General features: G+C 63.9%; 5 protein-coding genes across 6 annotated transcripts in view; 3 read left to right on the top strand and 2 right to left on the bottom strand.

The window, feature by feature from the left end:
* Position 1: 1 nt before the first annotated feature.
* CHLRE_17g726050v5 (uncharacterized protein) lies at positions 2-2,862 on the bottom strand. The gene is made up of 6 exons (XM_043072347.1): positions 2,177-2,862; positions 1,873-1,965; positions 1,520-1,719; positions 1,219-1,387; positions 889-1,006; positions 2-696 (listed from the first exon to the last, which is right to left on the bottom strand). The coding sequence occupies exons 1-6, from the start codon at positions 2,819-2,821 to the stop codon at positions 374-376; spliced, it is 1,548 nt and encodes a 515-aa protein (XP_042914806.1). The 5' UTR covers positions 2,822-2,862; the 3' UTR covers positions 2-373.
* Positions 2,863-2,962: 100 nt separating this feature from the next.
* On the top strand, positions 2,963-5,399 carry CHLRE_17g726000v5 (uncharacterized protein). Its single transcript, XM_043072346.1, has 5 exons — positions 2,963-3,108; positions 3,257-3,423; positions 3,636-3,954; positions 4,207-4,430; positions 4,822-5,399. Exons 1-5 carry the CDS (start codon positions 3,099-3,101, stop codon positions 4,978-4,980), a joined length of 879 nt encoding a protein of 292 aa, XP_042914805.1. The 5' UTR covers positions 2,963-3,098; the 3' UTR covers positions 4,981-5,399.
* Position 5,400: 1 nt separating this feature from the next.
* Positions 5,401-10,762, bottom strand: CHLRE_17g725950v5 (uncharacterized protein). Of its 2 annotated transcripts, XM_043072344.1 has the most exons (13): positions 10,474-10,762; positions 10,317-10,409; positions 9,624-10,059; positions 9,176-9,266; positions 8,870-8,895; positions 8,499-8,583; positions 8,251-8,315; positions 8,014-8,066; positions 7,774-7,847; positions 7,287-7,452; positions 6,866-7,014; positions 6,320-6,493; positions 5,401-6,085 (listed from the first exon to the last, which is right to left on the bottom strand). In XM_043072344.1, the coding sequence occupies exons 2-13, from the start codon at positions 10,348-10,350 to the stop codon at positions 5,930-5,932; spliced, it is 1,509 nt and encodes a 502-aa protein (XP_042914804.1). In that variant the 5' UTR covers positions 10,351-10,409; positions 10,474-10,762; the 3' UTR covers positions 5,401-5,929. The 2 variants fall into 2 exon arrangements, with proteins under 2 accessions (XP_042914804.1, XP_042914803.1); XM_043072345.1 differs by having other exon boundaries at positions 10,317-10,762.
* Positions 10,763-10,872: 110 nt separating this feature from the next.
* On the top strand, positions 10,873-17,008 carry CHLRE_17g725900v5 (uncharacterized protein). Its single transcript, XM_043072343.1, has 14 exons — positions 10,873-11,279; positions 11,481-11,570; positions 11,748-11,868; positions 12,043-12,150; positions 12,351-12,604; positions 12,826-12,957; positions 13,187-13,324; positions 13,547-13,696; positions 14,037-14,111; positions 14,316-14,547; positions 14,673-15,170; positions 15,388-15,449; positions 15,628-15,810; positions 16,057-17,008. The coding sequence occupies exons 1-14, from the start codon at positions 10,935-10,937 to the stop codon at positions 16,231-16,233; spliced, it is 2,565 nt and encodes an 854-aa protein (XP_042914802.1). The 5' UTR covers positions 10,873-10,934; the 3' UTR covers positions 16,234-17,008.
* Positions 17,009-19,142: 2,134 nt separating this feature from the next.
* Positions 19,143-20,673, top strand: part of CHLRE_17g725851v5 (uncharacterized protein) — a 2,696-nt gene continuing 1,165 nt past the window's right edge. Inside the window, exons 1-3 of the mRNA XM_043072342.1 lie at positions 19,143-19,216; positions 19,323-19,451; positions 19,866-20,504. Of these exons, the coding sequence (XP_042914801.1) occupies positions 19,181-19,216; positions 19,323-19,451; positions 19,866-20,504 (804 nt within the window). The 5' untranslated portion in view covers positions 19,143-19,180. The remainder of the gene's footprint in view (positions 19,217-19,322; positions 19,452-19,865; positions 20,505-20,673) is intronic.

Genomic DNA, 20,673 nt, shown 5'->3' with positions numbered 1-20,673 from the left:
GAAAACTTTTATCTTACAAGCAACCGCAACAATGTGTTGCCGGAGCCAAACGGCTTGAGACCGCGGACGCTTTCCGCCCTTCATGCGATCCTCATGCGATCCTTCATGCGATCCTCATGAGCACGTGTCCGCCTTGAGACCGCGGACGCTTTCCGCCCTTCATGCGATCCTCGTGCGATCCTTCACGCGATCCTCATGAGCACGTGTCCGCCAACTCTTCTCATTCACGTGCCCGCTGTGTCTATCCTCCCCCCCCTGCGCTCGCCACACCAGCGTCCCTCTAACTTGAAAACACACCTCTCAAAGCGCCCGGTCCTCACATCCTCACACCACCATCCCGCACCACTGCGCAACTGCACCACCACATACCCACTCATGCGCTCGCCGGCGCCTCCGCCTCCATCTCCGCCGGCCCGTCTTTCCCCGCCTCTTCCGCCTTCGCCTCCTCCTCCACCTTCACCTCCTCCGCCTTCACCGGCACGTCCGCATAGATGGCGCGGTACAGCAGCAGGTACGCCATGTGCCAGTCGCCGCCGCCGCTGAGCTGCAGCACCTCCTCCTCGCTGCGAATCGTGAGCTTCTCGTCGTCAAAGCACACCCACGTGCCATCGCTGGGCTGCTTCACCCACGCCACGTAGTGCCCCGAGTCGGCCGTGCGGCCCTTGTGCGTCACCACGCCCACCAGCTCGTACTTGCCTGTGTGTGGGCGTGGGGGAGCGGGTTGTGAGGATGTGGGTCGTGGGCCGGGTTGGGGTGCAGGGGTAAACGGGAGGTGTGGGAGGTGCGGCAATCTTGGGACCACACACTCGGGGTGCACTCCAAGTCAACGCACACACACATACACACACACACACACACACACACACACACACACACACACACACGCACCCGTCATTGCCTTGGTTGTGGCCGGCGCACTGGTGCTGGCCCCGGCTGCCGCCTCCTTCATGTCCACATCCGCGCCCGAGGGCGCAGCCGCGGGCGCCTCAGCCTGCGGCCCCGCGCCCTACACACATAACAGGCATAAACATGTTTGTGTTACCAAGGGCTTACAGTACGGGCTTACAGTACAGCACGCCCTCAACATTTGCTACGTAATACCCGAGTACATATCAAAGCGCCCGCGCCCCTGCTGCATTTCATGATGTCCCGATCCCAAGATAACGTATCGATACTTTCTTCCATATGGCATGCGCACACGCACGCACGCACGCACACCTTCTTGGCCAGCTTCTTGGCCTCCATCGCCGCATCCTGCGCCTCCTTGAATGCCTGGCGCGGCCCCTCCAGCTGCTTCTTTAGCGCATCGCTGCAGAACTCGTACGCGTCAAACTCCAGCGAGAACGGGATCTTCTTCAGAATTTTGGCCTTCTGCTGGTTGTCGCGCCTGCATGTCGTGTGGCGGTGTGCGCGCGAGAGCATCGTGGGTTGTACTCTAGAGCACTTGGCAAATGCACCTGGCCCAGCTTCCACCTTCTCCGCATACATTAGCGCATACCGTACTGTGCCCTTCCCGCACCTGAAGAAGAAGCGCATCATCTGCAGCGTCAGGTAGGGCGGCAGCTCCGTCAGCGCCGTGGCGCCCTTGAACAGCGCCGTGCGGCCCAGTGCCGCGCTGGTGCGCTCGCGCTCCTCGCGCAGGCCCACCGCCACGCCCTCGCTCACGTGCGCCGTCTTGTCCTCAATGTTCACCTTAAGCGTGTAGCTCAGTCCGTCCTCCTGCGCGTGTGTATGCATGTGCGTCAGACGCATGTCAGCTGTCAATTGTGCATGTCAAGCGGGGGGTCGAGCGAGTGAGCTGGTGCTGCTAAGCACGCGCGTGAGCCCTGGTGCTTGTTCGCCCCCTCGCGGGTGTGCGCATAGCTGCCCTACCGTGAACTCCTCCCCGGGCGACTCCTCGCTCTTAAGCGCCAGGTGTGTACGGATGCCAAAGAGCTTGTCAACCGCGGCCGTGCCGTCGTCATCCTGCAAAGCAACGCGTTGACAGGGACATGTGGGCGCAAGTGCGGCACAGCTGTAGCAACCCCTTGACCCATGGTTCGTGCCGTTGGGAAGCCTGCAATTGTGCAGCAGCCCGGCCACGCCTATTCTGCCTAGCGCCCCCTTCGACGCGGCTGAACGTCCTTGCCGCTGCCCCGCAATGCACCAACACCTCCATACTCCATGCCCCTCGCACCTTGACCTTCTCCTTCAGTGCGTACATGACGTTGGTCCAGCACTCCTCCGCATCCTGCTGCGCGTACACGCCGCCCTGGCCCTGCTGCGCGAACTGCGGGAACTTGGCCCGCAGCGCCATGAGGAAAGCGTAGGGCGGGAAGGGCGCGCCGCCGCCCTCCAAGTCGCGAAAGAGCTCGGCTGTGGCGGACACCAGACGGCCGGTGGGGTCGGCCCCGGCTGCGGCGCCGCGCTTGTACAGCGCCTCGCGCAGCGGCTGCACCGCGAACATGCATTGCAGCGTGGAGTTCATGTAGCAGGTGTTGCCCAGGTTGTGCAGCCCGGCACCAAATCGCTTGGTGTCCAGGTGCTCCTGCTCCTGCTCGGGCAGATCCTCAACAAATTTCGGGGCGTTCTTCGGCGCCTCCACCGAAACCGCCTCCGCTGAGCCCATCAGCATAATGGTCATGCCATCCTTAGGAGCGGCCTTGCCCCAGTCGTCGTCCTTAAGCTGCGCGCCCTTCAAAAGCACCTTCTGGCGCTCGACCGGCACACCGGTCAGGGCAAATATTTGGGCCTTAAAAACTAGGGGCGGCTGGGACAGATCCACCTCAATGTCATTAAATGACTCTTTGCCCCACTTGACATTTAGTTTGACGGTGGTCATTTCTTCGGCAGGCCGCTTAGATCCCGCTTGAGTCATATATGAAGAGTAACTATACTGTGAAAAGCAATAAGAAATTGGCAGACCGGCGATCGGTGCGGGGTCAAGACCATCGCGCCTATTACGTGAGGCACGCTGGTTTGGGGCCCAGAACCCCGCAGCCCTCCACGACCAGGTCAGCTACGCCACTTCCCCGCGTGTCATCTGCTGACGTTCGCAGGTCCGCACTGCCCTTGGCACCAAGATTAGCAAGGAGCGTGTCGGCACGGAGCTGGAGGGCATGTTTAACGGTATGTGTCCTGCAGAAGTGTTTGCCTCACGGGGTCACTCGCCGCGCCGCCCGCGCACATGACGCTGAACATGCTATCTACCGGCCGCCTTCGCCCTAACGACCGTTCCTCCAACACCACATCATCCGCCCGCCTTTCAATTCTATAGGCCCGGCCCCCGTGGAGGCCGTGCGGCTGCTGCACCGCCTGGGTCTGTTCCCCACAGTGTTCGCGCTGCCTCCCCCTCTGGACGCGCGGCTGGGCACCGGCTACGGCGGCCCGTGCGTCACCACCATGGCCGCGGCGGACGCCAATGCGCGGGCGCTGGGACTGGAGGTAGGCAGCTGGGGCGCTGCAGCGAGCGCATATGGGGCTGCAATAGCAGGGAAGGGAGTGGTTAGAACGGCGAGTGCGGAGGGCTTTAACGGTAGTCGTGTGTTCACACTTCACGGCATGCCCCTGCCCCAGCCTCGGAACCTCATTTGCCCCTCTCCCTCCCTCTGCCAAAACCCCCAACTTCACCTCCGTCCTCACGCCTCCCCCTCCAGATGGACAAGGAGGAGCGGCGCTTCCTGCTGCTAGCGGCGCTGCTACTGCCGCTGCGGGGTCTGCAGCACCAGCCGCCCAAGGGCAAGCCGGTGCCTGCTACTGCCGCCCTCATCCGTGACGCGCTCAAGTGGCGCGTCAAGGACATTGAGATGAGCGCCGCCCTGGCTGAGGCGGCGGTGGAACTTGCGGCGGCGCACGCCGTGCTCGTCAAGGGCGCCGCGGAAGGCCAGGCGGCGGCGGCGGATGGTGGCGCGGAGCCGGACGTCCGCATCATGCTGGGGCAGGTCATACGCAAGCTCAAGCAACACTGGAAGCTGGGTGAGTGGTGGGGTGCGGACATGGGATGGTGTGGGCCTGCAAGGTCGCACAGCGGGATGCCAACGGACCGCGTGCGAGCCGCTTTCAAGATGCTGCTCCCGCCTGTCCAAGCCTTGAGCATGCCGCATGCGGCATGTTGCCCAGCCCCGTGGAATTGCCCCACCCCACCGTCTGTAATGCTTGATGTTCTTCAAGGTGGCCTACCGTCTACCATTTCCTTTGCTAATCATGAATGTAACCCTACCCCCGCAGGCGTCGCGCTTGCTCCAGTGGTGCTGACGCACGCCGCCGAGCCACTGGGCGTGGCGGGCGGCTCGGGCGCTGTGGCGGCGGCGGAGACGGCGGACGGCGAGGGCGAGCTGTCGGCGGCGGCGGAGGAGGCGCGGCTGGAGATGGCCCGGGCGCTGCTGGCGGCTGTGGAGGCGTATGGGCTGTCCGAGTGCTGGACGTGGAAGCCGCTCATGGACGGCAAGAAGGTGCGGGGGGTGGAGTTGGACTTGCCCACTCAGTTGGCATCGAGACTCAGGAGCGAGACCCAAAACGAGCGAGAACCCGAAACCAGTCCGGGTGGGGGAGCGAAGGGCAGCTCGCCCGCGCGTGATGTCTCAGTAATGCACGCGGCTGCGATGCGGCCGTTGGGCGCGTCTGCCGGCGTAGCCACGCGTGCTTTCACCTCTCCGCATGACCCCACATACTCTGGCCTTCACGCGTTCCTCCATGTGCCCCACCCCATCCGCCGCTGCTCCTCCACGTCACCTGACTGCACACACACACACACGCGCACACACACACACACACACACACACACACACACACACACACACACACACACACACACACACACACACACACACACTTGCTCGCCAGGTGATGACGCTGCTGGGCTGGTCCAAGCCGGGTCCGGAGCTGGGCAAGGTGCTGGCCGCTGTGGTGGACTGGCAGCTGCAGCACCCAGCAGGCAGCCTAGCGGAGGCGGAGGCCATGGTGCGACTGCGCTTCGGCGCGGACTGCGCGGCCGAGGTGTGAGCGCGCGCGACAGCGCGAGAGCGCGTGAGCGCGTGGGCGGGCAGCGGGTAGCGGGATTGGGTGCAGAGGCGGTTGACACAAATGAGAGAGCGTGGGCGGTTGTCCTTGCGAGGTTGTGGCTCGGCATGAGCGGCGGGTTGTGTTGAACACTGCACCTGAGGGGCTTCGTGGTTGGGCAGGAGGCGGGCGACTGCGCAATGCTGTTCCTGGCCCTACCGATGTACCAGGATAATTCGGCCTAAGCCCATGCCATATACGACGTTGAAGGCAACCAGATGGCACATTCGCATCTTTGATATCCAGGTGGTGCAGCGGTCCAGGCGCTGAGGCCGGACGCCCCCAGAGCAAGGTCGCGGGCTGCTACTTGCTATAACAGGAAGCTGGCCTGGCTCTGCACGGCTCTGTAACGCAGCCTCAGATGTTGGGTAGCCTCTGCGCCGCCGCCGGAGTTTTGGCCGTTTGTTCAGTCATTCAGTGCATATGGAAGTTGCTACCATGCATGTCCTGGTCACTCATCCTGCGTCATTGCTTCTGGTGCCACCACCACCCTCCCCAAGCTCACTTCCAAGCTCTCGACTAGCCGTTCCACCACAGTCACGGGTTGCTTCTCTACCAGTCACAGACAGTCACAGCCATCACTTCCACACCCCCAGCAGCCTCAAACAAACGCACTGTCGCGCTCACACCGCTCACCACTACCGCTGCCAAGCGCGGCCGGGGTGCGCCCATCCGTGCCACCTACCCCCACGCCACCGCCGCGCTGCAGGCCCTCCTTTCGTCACTCCATCTCACGCCTCAGTCGCCAGTAGCCAAGCACCATCCCGCAGGGGTGCCATCCCGCACGTGCATCTCACACCCTTCCCGAACCCTGCTCCTCACTGCCCGGTTTAGTTCTAGTAATCTCTACTGCTCGCTTCCCACGCCACCCATTCCCTGCCCCCTGTCCGCCCTACGTCTGATTGTTCCACTCCTCAAATCGCGGCTCCCCTGTGATCTTGGCAAGCAGGCTGTTGTAGGGCCGGTATAAGTCAGCTAGCAGGCGCCGCGCCTCGGGCTCAATGGGGCCCTTGTCAGTCGTGTAGGTGTTGACATTGCCAGCGGCAACCTGGAGGGAGCGTGGAAGGCGTGGGTGCGTGGGTGGGTGGGTGGGTGGGTGGGAAGGCGGGGTGCAGGCGTAGGTGGAGGAGTATGGGAGTGGCCTAATGCCGCGCAGCACGTGCAAGCTGCAATGGGTTGACGTCCAAAGTTTGTCCCGCCTCGACCGGCGTACCGTATGGCCCCAACACCAGTCCCACAACGCTTACGGCACACCATGCACACCAGCCCGCGCCGTGCGCACCATCTTGTCGAGAAGGGTGTTGTTGGCCGGCGACAGGCCTAGGAACTGCACCACCTTGGCCAGCGTGGGCTTGGGCTGTGTGAAGAAGTCTTCGGACTTGATGACCAGCCAGTGCTGCGGCGGGATGAAGCGGTACCAGATCTCCAGGAACAGGCCGTACATGCCGCGGAAGATCTGTTTGTGTGTGCGCGCGTGTGTATGTGTGTCTCTGTTAGAAAAAAATTATAAGAATGTGTGATGTGTGTGTGCGGTCGTGTTACAGAGCGAAAGGGAAGATAACACGCATGTGTATGTCAGTCTGGACCTATGTGGGTGTTGAGTTGCGGTCGGAGAGGCAGAGATGGAAATCACCAGCGGCTCTGGAGGGAGGAGATGCAAGGGGCAGCCCACAGCCGTCCAGCACGGCACGCTGCTGAGAACTGCGAAGTGCATTGCACGGCCGGAAGCCGCCGTTCATCCCGCTGCAGCCGCACCCGGGCCTCCGGAGTTTGTGGGGCCCCATGGACTCGAACCCATGCAAATGCTCATGCTCATGCGGCCGCGCACCTGGTCCGCGTGGAAGTACACCTTCTCCTGCTCCGCCGACAGTCCCTCGAACATGAGCGCGCACAGCCTGGAGCCGTACTTGCGGGTGCAGTTCTGGAAGGCGCCCACCTGCTCCCGCACGTACTCCGTGAAGCCCGTGCTGTTGCGGCCTGGGGCGCGGGAGGAGCGGCGGCAGGAGGGCGGCGTGGCGTTGTGTGCTGCCGCATGTCGCCGAGTGCGTTGCGTCGTGGCTAGCTGCACGACACGTAATAAATACCGAACAGCACAACGCATGCATGTATCCACACGCTCCAAGTAAGCACACACATACACACACTTCCCCTTCTCACGTCCTGACTTCCAACACGCACATACACAAACGCAGTGTCGTTCCGCGCTTACACACACATACACACGCACACACGTATGTATACACACGCACCGTATTTGCCGTAGTAGTGCGGGTAGCCCATGAACGCCGAGTAGAGGCGGCGGATGGGGTCGCGCGCCAGCAGGATCATCTTGGGCGGCCGCGCGCCGTACACCGCCCGCACCAGCAGCGGGTTGTGCGCCTCGCTGTCCCAGTCGATGCCAGCCTCCTTGGCGCGCTGTGGGCCGTAGAGGGCGCAACAAGCCACACGCATATGCGCGTATAAGTGTGTCAAGCGGGGTTTGGAGGATGCGGTCGTGGGCGGCGGGGCACGGGGGCGCCACAAGCAGACTGGGGCGCAGAGGAGCACCGCTACGCAAGTGCCACGCAGCAACGCAAGCCTTGGAGCCACGAAGCGAGGCGCATGCGCCGCAGGTCGACCCCCGGGGGCGCCAGGGGCTCCGCTGTAACGACCATGCACCATCTCGCCATCTCGTCCTTCCCCATACTTGTGATTTAACCACTACGGTCTCCTTGAGCGGTTAATTCCCCGGAGCACCTGCTTGTCGCCCACGAGGCTGGCGTTGTAGCACACCGCGTCCATACAGGAGGCCAACGTGATCTTCTCCTTATCTGTAGGAGGGTCAGAGTCATCAGGAGGACACAGCCAGTGAGGGGCACGTCGAATCGGCGAGTCCGCTGCATGGCCGTCCGCACCGGGCAGGGCAGCTCACGGCTCGCCCACGGCTCCCCCAAATTGAACGCTTTTGCCCCATGTTCGGAGCCCCACGCCACTCACAGTGCCTGTCCAGACACTCCTTGTAGCACGGCTGCATGGCAGCCGCGTAGCCCCTGCCACATGAGGACATGATCCAAACATTGGAGGCGACAAGCATGCTATCGGTAATGAGAGATGCGTGATGCAGGTCAATCAACGCGCAGCGCAGGCCGCTAGACGTTTGCATGGCCAGATACGGCAATCCGAGCTGCTCGCAAGCCCCCGGCCTATTCCTGCCAGCCTGCTCCTGCCACGCACTTGTGTGCCTTGCCGGCCGCCGCCCAGTAGAAGGCGAAGGTGGATGGTGAGCTGTCCATCAGCACCTGCCGGGGGCGGGTGGGGCGGGGTGGTGATGCCCGAGCCCAACACAAGGCTTTGAGGGCACTACCACGGCCGTATGTGCACCGCCGTCGAGCAATCGTGCAAGGCGCTGCTCGCTACCTCCCACGCCCCCTGCCCCAGCCTCACGCCCCTGCCCCCCCCCCCCCATGCCCGGTGGCGCTTGCCTTGGTCTGCGGCTCCGCCTTGATGATCTGCGCGGCGTGCTTCATGTGGTCCAGGTAGAAAGACATCTTCTTGCCCTCCTCACCCCTGAAACAAGTATGTCATGTTTTGGCCATTTTGGAGGGAAGGGGGTGCCCTATGCGTACTTTGACATGTTGCTGAAAGCTCAGGGTGACCTGCCAGCTCGTCGAGCTCCCAACAAGCAGGGACATGCCAGGCGACATGCCCCGACACTGTGGACGTAGAGCCGCTTGCAGCCTCCGTGGAGCATGTCTGGCAGATAAGTTCGCCTGATCAAACATAGATACTTGAAGTGAAACATAGGCAGAGACGCTGGCCCATGCACGTGCACATGCGCGCCCTAGCCACTCACCAGAACTGGCAGCCGGTGCAGGCGTCCTGTGTGGGACAGTGGCGGAGAGCAAGACAGCATTAGGTGCAGCCATGAGACAACAAGATCTACCATGGAGTTAGGCCTGATTCCCTCGCCTGCAGGTTATACAGGTTTCCTCCGGCCGCGCTGCCAGCATCCTCAGCCGCACCTCCATCCTCTCCTCGCATCCTGTCCTCGCATCTTTCCGCTCTGCATCCCTCCCCTCCCGTTTCCCTTCCTATTCCCCCCCCCCTTTCCTCCCGTTCTCCCCTTTCCTCCTCCTTTCCTCCCCTTCCCTCGCCTCACCGTGAGCACGTCCGGGTGCTGCTTGAGTTTCATCTCCATGGACAGCGCCCCCGCGTGGAACATGCCCGTCACGTAGAAGTAGGGCAGGCACCTACAGGCCGTTCATCAACGGAGGACGAGTGCAACCAGTCGGGTGGGTAACCGGCAAGTACAGGGCGGCTTGAAGACCCCGGCGGTCCGGCCCCACAACAGGCCACGACAACTTGGGGCCACCCTAAGCTCCCTGCTTGAAGCCCGTCTTCACCGCCTCGTCTTCCTGGTGGTCTTCCCAGAACTACCAGCGGCGTCTGCCTCCGCCGCTGTCCGCACCAAGCCCGCTCCCCTGGCCCTTCCTCCCATGCGCTCCCCGCTTCTTCCCTTCCCACCTGAAGCCAGCCGCCGCCTCCTGCCCCTGCATCTGCCCCCAGCGACCGCATGCCCTCCTTCCACCCCAAAGTCCCATCCCGACCTGTAGCTTCCGTCCGGCGCCGCCCAGCACGGGTTCTTGACGCCCTGCTCGAAGGTCTCCGGCACCGGCTCCATCAGCTCCGGGTCCAGCACCTTGGCCGCCTTGCGCATCCGGCCCAGCTCGGCAGCGGTGGGCTCCGTGTAGCCTATCACACTGCCGGTGGTGGCGGCAGCTGCGGCCGCGGCCGCGGGTGAGGGTGATGGTGATGGTGACGGCGATGCCACCGTCGTGACAGCGGCCGTCTTAATAGCGGCGGCAGTGGCTGCGCCGCTGGTGGTGGCTGCCGTGCCGGCGTTGAGCGCTGCTGCTGGTGTCGCGGAAATAGCGCCCTGCGCTGCGCCGCCAGTGCTAGCTGTGGTTGCTGGCGCGGCACCCGCAGGCGTTGCTGCAGCAGACACCGCCGTGCCAGCCGCGGCACTTGTTGAGGCCACAGCACCTGTGCGCAATAGTCGCCAGGGTGAGTGCCAGGCACGCATACAGGTCGCTGGTAGGGCCAGCAAGGCGGCGTCAGCCGAGTGAGCATCGCTCACACGCCCAACCGCTGGTGGACTGTTGCGCACCCCCGGCGTACGCTAAGCGCTAAGCTAGCATGCGCTAGCTCCTGAAGATTATCGCTAGTGCTGTCAATGATGTACGCGCTTCAGACGCCAGCGAGCTAGCTATGAAGCGCACAACCATGTTGCGCAAGCTTACCTGAGCCAAGCTTCGGCTGGAGAGCAACATTCATCGCTGGTATGTATGGCCTCATAAGCGCTCCCACCACTGCCACACCCAGCGCCAACGAAGCTGCGATGAGCAGCAAAGACAATAACTTCTCCGCCCATGAAGCTGTTGCTACTCCTCGACTAACCAGTGGTGGTGGTCCACGCACGGCGCTAGCTATTCGCCGATGGGATGCCCGCAATGTGTTGAGCGACATCCCGGCCCACTCCGTAGAAACCGCGTTTGTAAGTCCACAAGGCCGTTTTACGGCGTAGAAATGATAATGCAGGTGCGTGACAGAGATATAATTGAAGAGCGAGTCACTCGATGCAGTTTGGATTCATCGACCGGCTTGACAGCTAGCAGCTTTGGCCTACTTCCTACACTGCTGTAATACAAGCTTGCTCATAATATGCACTATAGTAGTAGTTACCTACTTTAGGGTGTAAATCGGTGATAGGGCTCAGCGGGAAATGGAGCAAGAAGGCCGCTCTCCTGCTCAGGAGCCTGAGCAACCTAGCTGGCACAACAAACACTCAACCTGCCAATGATACTTTTCAAGTAGGGGTGCATTCTAAATTAGATAAACGTAGTCGCTCCTCGTCGACCATGGCTGGTGTGCAGCAGCGCGACCCTCTGGTGGAGGGATGCTTGCAGCTCGCCCGTGCCACGGGATTTAAGCAACCGGCCGAAGCGGGCACAGCGACGACGCGGATGCAGCTGACGCGCGCCATACGGCCCGCGAACCGGGAGGCGGTCCAGGGCCTCATCGACCGCTACAAGGCGCCCGACCAGGCCGCCCGCATTCGGGCGCTGGCCGCTGACGCTCGGGCGGCCGGCGCGCACACGCCGCAGCAGGTGGACCTGCTCCACGTCCGCCGGGCGCTGCAGCGGCGCCAGGCGGCCATGCAGCAGCGGGCGCAGGAGCAGGAGCACGCGCAGGCGCAGCTAACGGTGTGGTGCGGCGTTGGGCTGCGGCCTCGCGCGGTTAGCCGGGGGGTGTTCCACACAGGGCGGGTCGGTTGAAACATGTGAGAAGGTGCATGCACGCGAGCCCTAGACGCCTGAGCCCTGGAGATAGCGCTTAGGCTGAGTTGCGTGTTGTGACTGCCGTCTCGCGGCCATCTGGCCCTGCTGCCCTGTCGCGGCCCACAGGCGCAAACGCAGGCGCAGATCAAGGCGGCGCTGGAGGAGCAGGCGGCGCTGGAGCGCACCAAGCAGGAGCAGGCGGAGCAGCGTGAGCGGGTGAGCTAGGAATGGACTGACTGGGGTACCGGTTGGTGGCAGTGCCTAGATGTCCGTGGGCTGCTGTGCGTCGTGTGAGGGTGGTGCGCATGCGGGCGCAGCCATTCTGCAACGGTTCGAATCTCTACGCGCCCACCTTACCGCGTGACGTCACCGGCGCGAACTCCCTTTTCCCAGGCCGCCAGCTTGCAGCAGCTGCTGCACCGCGGCCGCAAGCTACGGCCCATGATGGAGGGCTTCGCCGCGCACCAGCGGCAGCAGATTGCCGCAGTGCGCAAGCGCATGCGGAGCGATGCAGGTGCGTGCGGCACGGCTCAGTCCGCACCCCGACCCTGCCTCTGTCGTGCCGACCTCCTGGGGTACCATAGCTCCATGACTGCACCCTGGCGTCGCGGTACCGGCATATCGGCGATGATAGGCTGACACGGCCTCCCTGACACGGTCTTCCGGACACGCCCGCCTGCGCCTGCAGATCCCGCCGCGGACGCTGAGATGTATGAGCGCGTGGGCCAGCTGGTGGGGCAGGTGCAGCAGGAGCTGTGGCAGCAGCTGAACGCGGAGAGCATGTCGGCAATGTCGGGTGAGTGGGGGGTGGGGGCTGCAGAGGGAGCAGGCAGAGGGCTTGGGCCGCAGCCCTGAGCCTTTCCTCGACCACCATAGGCAGGAGGCGTACGACAGGACGGCAGCTTCTTGTTGTAAAGCGGCCGGTGCTGTAAAAGTACTGTGGCGGCGTGTCTCACCGCCCTGCCCTCATGTGCCGCTCCCTCCCTGTCCCCGTAGCGGCCATGGCTACCGGCGGCGCGCTGCAGCTCACCACAGGCGGCGGCGAGGACGACACGGGGCCGCTGGCGCTGGCGCTGCGGGCCGAGGCCGCCGCCGCCGCCGCCTCGGGTTCCGGCTCCAGCCCCACTGCAGGTGTCGCTGGTCCCGACCTGGAGCCGCACCTGCACCTGCCGCGCACCAGCCCGCTGCAGCGGCACGTGCAGGCGCTGCTGCAGCTGCCGCCGCGGAAGCTGGCTGCGGCAGTGGCGCAGGTAAGGACGGGGCGCTCGGGATGAGGAGCAGGCTGTGCGGAGTTCCAAAGGCCGGTCTGGGCGCCTTGACAAGGGCCAGGCCGGCTTGCAGCTGCCGGGTTCAATGGCCACGCAGCAGTTTAAGCGTGGAGCACCTTGTTATTCGTCCACCAACAAGCCACAATCGTACTCCGGTGCACACACCGGCATGCGCCTCTTCGTCGTCTTCGCTGCTGCTGCAGCTGTCCAGGCTGAGCTACGGCGGCGTGGCGGGGCTGCTGCGCGGCACCGACCTGCTGGCGGACGCGCGGCGGCGGGTGGCGGCGCTGGGCGCGGCGGTGGACCCGCTGTTCGACACGCGCAAGCTGCAGCAGGTGCGGCGGGGGCGGGGGTGGGGGTGGGGGTGGGAGGGAGGCAGCGTGTGCAGGGACCTGCGAGGGCTCTCAGGTGGAGTGTGTGGGGTGGGGTGGAGGCGGGTTGTGAACACCAGCCTAAACAAAAACGAACCAAGCAGGGTGGCAGCAATGGAAGAAGCTGTGGCGGGTCTGCTGCGCTGTAAGGCTGACAGTGCGTCCTCGACATGCCGGCCCTCTGCCGCCTCAGTCCGAGCTGGAGGCCACCCTGGCGCTGCGCACGCTGGAGGCGGAGGTGCGGGCGGCCAAGGCGGCAGTGCTGGAGCTGGCGGCGCTGCCGGCGGTGAAGGCGGCGCTGGCGCGGCCGGGCGTGCTGGCACGTGTAAAGGTACGTGCGACATGACAGAGGCGGAGCTGGCAGACCTAGATAACGTGTTCGGGTGTAGCTGCGAGAAGTGCTCCTGGCCTGGCCTCTAGGCTGCGGTATACAAGGGCTGTGGAGGCAGAGGAGCCGCACGGAAGCGGGCTCGTGTCCAGTCACTTCCCAACACCGCCATGGGTAGCCCCGCCTGGACAAACCGCTTGCTCGCTCTCGCCTCCTGCCGGCCAGGTGGAGTCGCGCAGTGCCATGCTGTCTGCGGCACGTGAGGCGCTGGAGGCGCTGCGGCGCGATGCGGCCAGCAGTGCGGCTGTCAAGGAGGAGGTGCTGCGGCTGGAGGCGGCGGCGTTCGACATGGAGGGAGAGGATCGGCGGCTGGAGGTGGGAGGAGGAGCTGGGGCAGGGATGTATGTGCGCTGTTTCACGAAATCAGGAGTAGGAGTAAGAAGCAAGTTGTAGGGAAGGAGGAGCTGGGATATGTTTTCACCGCACCTAGGAAGGGGAGGAGGGCCGGGGCAGGAGCAGGAGAGGTGGCGGGGATGGGCTAAGAGGCTGCTGTGAAGGTGGCAAAGCTTGGCGTTGATTGAGTGGCCGTTGTCGGTGCCACATGCATTCGGCATACCTGCAAGTGCCGCGGCGTCCCTTTTGTTCTCACTGATGACTACGTTGTCTGATCACTCCGCCCTCCTTGCCCTCCCTCCCCTGGAACAACCCCCAACAGCGGCTGATGAGCCTGCTTGGCCGCAGCCTCAGCGCCGCGCTGTCCGAGTGGCAGCAGCAGTACCCGGCCAACCTGGTAAGCGGGCGTGGCGAGATAGGGTGACGCGGCAGAGCCCGCGTAGCGATTCGGCAACGCACATGCACGCACGCCTGTCATGTGTGTTTCCTTACCTGGCGCTCTCCCTCTCTTACTCACCGGCAAACACACATACACGCACGATCCCACGTGCCCTCTCACACGCATGTGTGTATATGTGTGTGTGTGTGTGTGTGTGTGCAGGAGTTTGTCCAGTCCATGCTGCCCAAGTCCTATGGCGAGGTGCTGGAGGCGGCGGGGCGCTCCGTGGACCGCCTGGCGCGCGGCGTGGAGCAGCTCATGCGGCTGCCCGCGGAGCTGCTGCCGCTGCTGGCGGCGCAGCGGGCAGGCGCGGCCGCCGCGGGGGCAGGCGCCGGGGCTGCGCCAGCTGGCGGCGCTGGCGTGCTGTCGCTGGCGGCTCACAAGGGCCCAGCGGGTAAGCAGGCTGCAATGCCGTTATGGTGGCGCCAGTGCTTGTGCTTGCATGTACAGCGCGTTCCCGCAGACCTGTTTAATGGCCGTGGAACCCTGGATCCCACACCCTGGCCTGCCCCCTCGCAGTACTGTCAGCCACCGGCTCGCTCCATCTCGCCCTCACCCTGGTGGAGCGCAACCGCCTGGCCCTGACATACGTCGGCCAACCCCGCGCCGCGGCGGTGCTGCGGACGGCGGCGTTGGGCGGCGGCGCCACCGCTGCCAGCCCCGCCGCGGCCTCGGGTTCAGCTGCCGGCGCGCTGCTGCTGCGCGGCTCTGCCGCCAGCGCAGCCGCCACAACCATGAGCCACAACGTGGATGCGACCGGCACCGGCTTGTTCGCGATGGGAAATGGAGGCGTGGGCTTTGGGGAGGGGTCGCTCCACGGGTCGGAGGCGCGTGGCGCCGGGGGCAGCGGGAGCATGCCATCGAAGCCGGCCGCAGCCGCCGGGGCCGCGGTGGCGTGGGGCCCCGGGCCGGCGGCGCTTGGTCTGCCGGTGCTGTGCTACTGGCAGGCGCTGGCGTTGGCGCTGGACCCCTTGGCGCCGCTGCGCTGTCCGTCCGCGCTGCTCTGCGACTTCCTGGGTGAGCGGAGCGCGGCCAGGTGCAGCGTGACGGGTGTGATGCCGCCTGGCGTTGTTGGCCGGGTATCGGGGGCTGTGATGGCGGGTCTGGCCTACATGGTGGCCTGGCGGCGGCGTGGCGAGAGCTGCGTCAGCACTGGGAAAATGCACGGGGGCTGGGGCCACTCCCTTGCTGACCTGGCCCGCGGGCTGTGCGGCTTCCTCGCCTATTGCCACAGAGCGCTTCAAGCAGCACGAAGAGGGTGCGAGGTGGCTGGCTGGCGCGGACGGCAAGCTGCGGGTGCGTGTGCAAGGCTGCCTTGTACGGCTAACTTCGCTTGACACACCCCTCCATGCGCCCGTGCCCTTGTACCAGGGCCACTCACCACCCCAACCCACGTTGCCTGTTTTTTTGCCTCCTCCCACATGAATGCTCATTGATATCGCCACTTTACGCCACCCTTGCCTGGTCCCTGCAGCCGCGCCACAAGCAGCTGGCTGCGCTACCGTCGTCTGCGGCGGCGCTGCGGGAGCGGCTGGGCGCCAAGCGGCAAGCGGATGCGGGCGAGCGGCTCGGAAAGCTCTCGCGCTCGCGGGCGGACCTGGTCACAGCCGCGCAGAAGATTGGGCCGCGCGTGGAGCGGGCAATGCGGGAGATGGAGGTGCGTGATGGAGTGTGTTCAAATGGGAACTGTGCGTCGTGCATCAAGTCCATACGGCATGCATACCGCGGTACCGGTAACCAGAAAGGGCAAGGGTGCTGACGCTTTATTGCAGGACTCAGCCCTGCAGCTGGGGCTCCTCGTGCGTGTCAGGCAGCGGCGGCCCATTCCTGAAGTTACCTGTTATGCTCAGTAGCCGTGCATGTTTGATGCGGTGTCCAACGGTGCCTGTGTGCGCCCCTGCAGACGCAAGGCGCGGTACATTTGGTGCCCTGGCGCACGGTGGACGGCAAGAGCTGCGGCCAGTTCCTGGAGGAGATACGCAGCCTGTTCAGTCGCATTCAGGCCGCGCAGCAGCAGCAGCTGGGGGGAGGAGGCGGAGGCGGGGGCTTCGGAGCGCCGACTATGCGCCTGGGTTTCTAGATTGCAGTGTTGGAGCAGCTGCGAGTGTGAGGCGCTTGTGGCGGTGGATGCGGTGTGGGGGCCAGGCGTTGCTGGCGGAGGGAGTTGGAGTGGCGAGGGCGAGGGAAGCTGCTGCTGGATAACAGTCGCAAAGTGTGCTTGCCGCATGGACGGGCACAGTGCAGCTGGCGGACCCCCGCCCTGTATGATGGCTAGGTGCTGATTTTTTGCTGCTCGCGGGCTTTAGAATGGACGCGTTGTTTCATGCCAGGCGGAACGGGCAAAGCCGGTGGTGGCGGCGGCGGTGGTGGTGGTGGAGGGCCTGGTCCCACCAGCAGCAGCAGGAGCAGCAGCAGCGGCACAGGGTCCGGCGGCAGCGGCCCTGGGCCCAGCGGTTGCTGCGTGCATGTGCGTAGCGGAGAGGCGAGCAAGGCCAAGTGGAGGAGGACAGCGCGGCGTCGCCCAAGAAGCGGCGCCGGCGCGCAGGTTGAGGCCGGCCGGTGTCTGGTTAGCGGTCTTTGCTGGCAAGCAGAGCACAGCACAGTGTTTGCTTGCCCTGTGCTGGCTGTACTTGTGCTTGATCCCCGGACCCGACTGGACGTATGGTGGGCCGTGCCTGTACACATTGCGAGGGAAAACCCCTACCGCTACGCAGTACTCCGGCTTGCCCCTCCCCCCTCAGGCACCCCGCCCGCGGTGTAAGAGGGGGGGGGGGGCAGTTACCAGCCCAAGCCAATGGAGGGGAATGGAGGGGTGGTGCAAGGGGGTATGTAGGGCGATTTCCTAAGAAGACCAACGCATTGGCACATCCATGATCTCGCATTCAGTAGTCATGGTCTTAGCGCTAATCTGATCAGCACGGGGCGCCTATCGGGGGGGGGGGGACGGCGGGACACGGGCGGAAGGGGGGCGAGAGTGGCGAGGGGATCGGGGCACAGCCGTGGGCCTCGCGGGAGTATGTGACTGTGCGGGCTACGAGCATAGTACCAGCCATTCTCGCGCATGAAGAATGAAAAGCGCTTATCAGATCAGTGGGGCGCTGTATTTCGCGCGAGGATTTAAGTGTCGGAGGGCCGGATCCTCCGATTGCCTCCGATTCCGTCGTCTATCGCCGGGCGCCTGCTCGTTAAATTTTACAAATAACGTAACATACACCACGCTTGGACTCTAGCACTGCATCGGTACTTGTGCGTTGCACCAATTCCTCGCCATTTCATTCGTTTTTGCAAAGTTATGCGTCGCCACAAGTACAGTGAACAGCTTCTTACATTTAGCACGCATTTTGGCTGGAGCGACGGGGCGTGCCAAGTGCACTTTACCGGTTATTGGAAAAACCGGGAGGGCCGAACTCGATGCGACCGCAATGGCTATTATTTCCCCTCCAGCCAACCACCTGTCTTGTCAACCAGGTTATCCAGTCGTGTAACTTGGATACTGCATGCAGTCTGCTCGAGGTAACAGTCCACATTATGCCACACACGATGCGCGGCTCGGCGGCTGTCTCAATCCCTATGTACGCAGCACCTGCCGTAAGGCCCTTGAACTACTTCTCACCGTCAGGGACACGACAGAGCAGCGCGCCACCACCAAACCCGTCTTGTGGGACTGCAGAAGCAACCTAGCAAGCAGTAACCAGCAGCAGTGGTGATACGTGTACTCTGCACGCGCGTGGTGCGGCGCGGCACCTTTCGCAGTTTCGCAACTACCAACACTTTTACTGACACACCTGGATCACAAACGGGTTTTCGCGCAACTGCCAACGAACAGGGGCGGCACATGGCGTGGGGGTTGGCGCGCAGCGCGACTGGGAGCTGGTAGTTGAGAGGGGCGCGTGTGGGAAGCTGCATCAGAATACATACAGCGGAGCTCGGCGGAGGCTGGCGGTTGGCGCGCAGCGCGAGTGGGAGTGCATAGTTGGGCAGCAAGGCGTGGGGGAAGCTGCGTGTGAGCTGCGTGTAAACTCAGAGAAACGCATGGGGCTGCCGCTGTTTCCAGCCATGAGCTGTCTGGGCGCACACGGTTTCACACGGTTGACACGGGGACCCCCGCGGGGTGGCGCCCCCCGGCGCCGCCCCGCGTGTGAGTTCGTGTGAGGATGCGGATGAGTGCGACCTAGATGCGGAGGAAACATGTCCGGTTGCGCGGCGCGCGTTGCGCGCAGTGGCCGAGCGTTTGCCCCCCCAGGTTGGTGGCGATTGCATCAAAGCGAACACGGTTTCACACGGCTGCCAAAGGGAGGGATCGCTGGGGTGGCGGCAGGGGCCTGGACGAAGCAGCGGAGCGCGAAAGGACTTGCTGGAATGCACGAGAGTCCCATGGGGGGACGCGCGGGCGGGGCGCAGGGGAACTTGGCGGAAACTCGGCGGAAACTCGGCGGAAACTCAATTGAGAGTAAAGTTAGGGTCCCGGTGAGACCACTATGATATCGCCAATGCGCTGGCGAAATGGGTGGTTATCGAAATAGGATTCATCGGAAGATGGGAAAGGTAGCTGCAGCACTGCCCACTGGTTGTCAGGTGTCATGAAGCAAGCTCGACACTCAAGCATGTACTGGCTGGTTATTGCGTATCCGTTCTGCAGGGCAACGGACTGCACGCGATTGGGATAGCTAACACTGTCGGGGTAGTAGGAGCTCTGCGGCAGCGCGTCCATGCACGCCTTGAATGTTATGTTCGTGGTGATGGACGTGTCGGTCAGGTTGCGCCCAACCCAGGTTGTGACAGTCGGAGGCGTGAGGATCACTTGGCGCAGGTAGATGTTGCAAAGCCCAAAGTTGAAGGCCCCATCGGCTGACGTAGTGGTGCGGATCCAGGCAGGACGGGGCAGGAAGGGTCAGCGACTGCGAGGCGGGAACCAGCTGGTTCGTGTAATACGGTAGTCGAGCCGATCCAGATCCAGCTGCACGCCGTTGCGTCAGCCCCTCACACAAACAAAGCAGCGGAGCACTGCAATATTCTGACCTGTTGCCATGCTTTCGTGCGTGCGTGCCCTTCCTGAATTTACGGTAGGCATCGGGGCTCAGGTCCTCCTGCAGCTGCTTCGCAGGCAGCCAGAGCTGGAAAGCTGCTTCCTGCTGCATTATTGAGGGTGGTCTGGCATTCCTGACACAGGCTGTTTCAGAGCCGCTCGGCCTCTGGAAGGATCTGCACAAGCCTCTGAAGGGCTCTGAAGGGCTCTGGAGGGCTCTGGAGGGCTCTGGAGGGTCTGAGGGCTCTGGAGGGGTCTGGAGGGCCCTGGAGGTTGGCAACGCGCATGCTTGGCGGGCCAGTACCCGGTTGGCCCACTATGCACAATGCAAGGCCGTGGCAACCCACGCCATGCCGAAAGCCAGTCAAGGTGGATATTACGGATTTAATGGATTCCAGGCGTTGCATATTTGGCATGCCGGCAGGCCCGTGGTGACTGCTTGCGGTTGTAGCCTCTAGCAGTACATGTATGCACTTCCCGACCACCTAAGCGGCCACCTCAGCTGCCGCCCCTCCCACCTCAGCCCCTCCCCACCTGATCCCCCTTTCCCACCGCCTCACCAGCCTCACCAGCCTCACCAGCAGGAACAGCAGTAGCACTGCTCACCAGCCACACGACCTGGCCTGGGAAGGATGAGGCCTGGGGGTGGAGGGGCGTGGGAGTGGTGACAACTCCTGCGGGCGCAGGGCCACACGTTCGGCGAGACCGCCAACACGAACAAGAAGGCCAAGGCCGAGAAGGCCGCCACCTCCTCTGCCAGCACGCCGACCAAGAGCGGCAAGGAGAGCGGCAAGGACACGGATGGTACCAAGTGGTACTACTGCGACTTTCACGGCCGCAACCCCTCGCACCCAAGCAAGGAGTGCAGGACGCTGGGAAACCGCCGCAGCGCAGCGGCAGCTAACAGCGCAGCCAATCATCAACAGCCAACTTACAGCGGCAACGACCCGCTGGACAAGCTGGTGGTCGCCATTCAGGGCCTGACACGCAGCGCGGCGGCAACCACTCGCTCGGCGAGCGCAGGAGGCGCCGCCAGCGGTGCGCCCCGCACCAAGTACGAGGCGGACAAAGCCAAGCGCGGCAATCGCCCTCCGCACCGCGGCGAGGGACGCCGCGGGGAAGGCGACCGCCCAAGCGAGCAGTGCGGTTTCTGCTTCATGTTCACGCACACACGCGAGAACTGCCCAATCGAGGATCCGGACAAGGCATCTCACTCTGACTGGGTGCCGAGATCTCCGGCCATGAAGCTGCTCTTCGAGCAGGCCAAGGCCCGCAAGGCGCAGGAGAAGCAGCAGCGTCAGGCCGCTGCCACTGCGCACCGCGGAGTGGAGGAGGAGGAGGAGGAGGAGGAGGAGGAGGAGGAGGAGGAGGAGGAGGAGGAGGAGGAGGAGGAGGAGGAGGAGGAGGAGGAGGAGGAGGAGGAGGAGGAGGAGGAGGAGGAGGAGGAGGAGGAGGAGGAGGAGGAGGAGGAGGAGGAGGAGGAGGAGGAGGAGG

Source organism: Chlamydomonas reinhardtii, chromosome 17 (assembly GCF_000002595.2).
Source record: "Chlamydomonas reinhardtii strain CC-503 cw92 mt+ chromosome 17, whole genome shotgun sequence".
Lineage (NCBI taxonomy): Eukaryota > Viridiplantae > Chlorophyta > Chlorophyceae > Chlamydomonadales > Chlamydomonadaceae > Chlamydomonas > Chlamydomonas reinhardtii.
The sequence above is the reverse complement of the archived record's forward strand: the minus strand, read 5'-3'. Positions and strand labels throughout refer to the sequence as shown.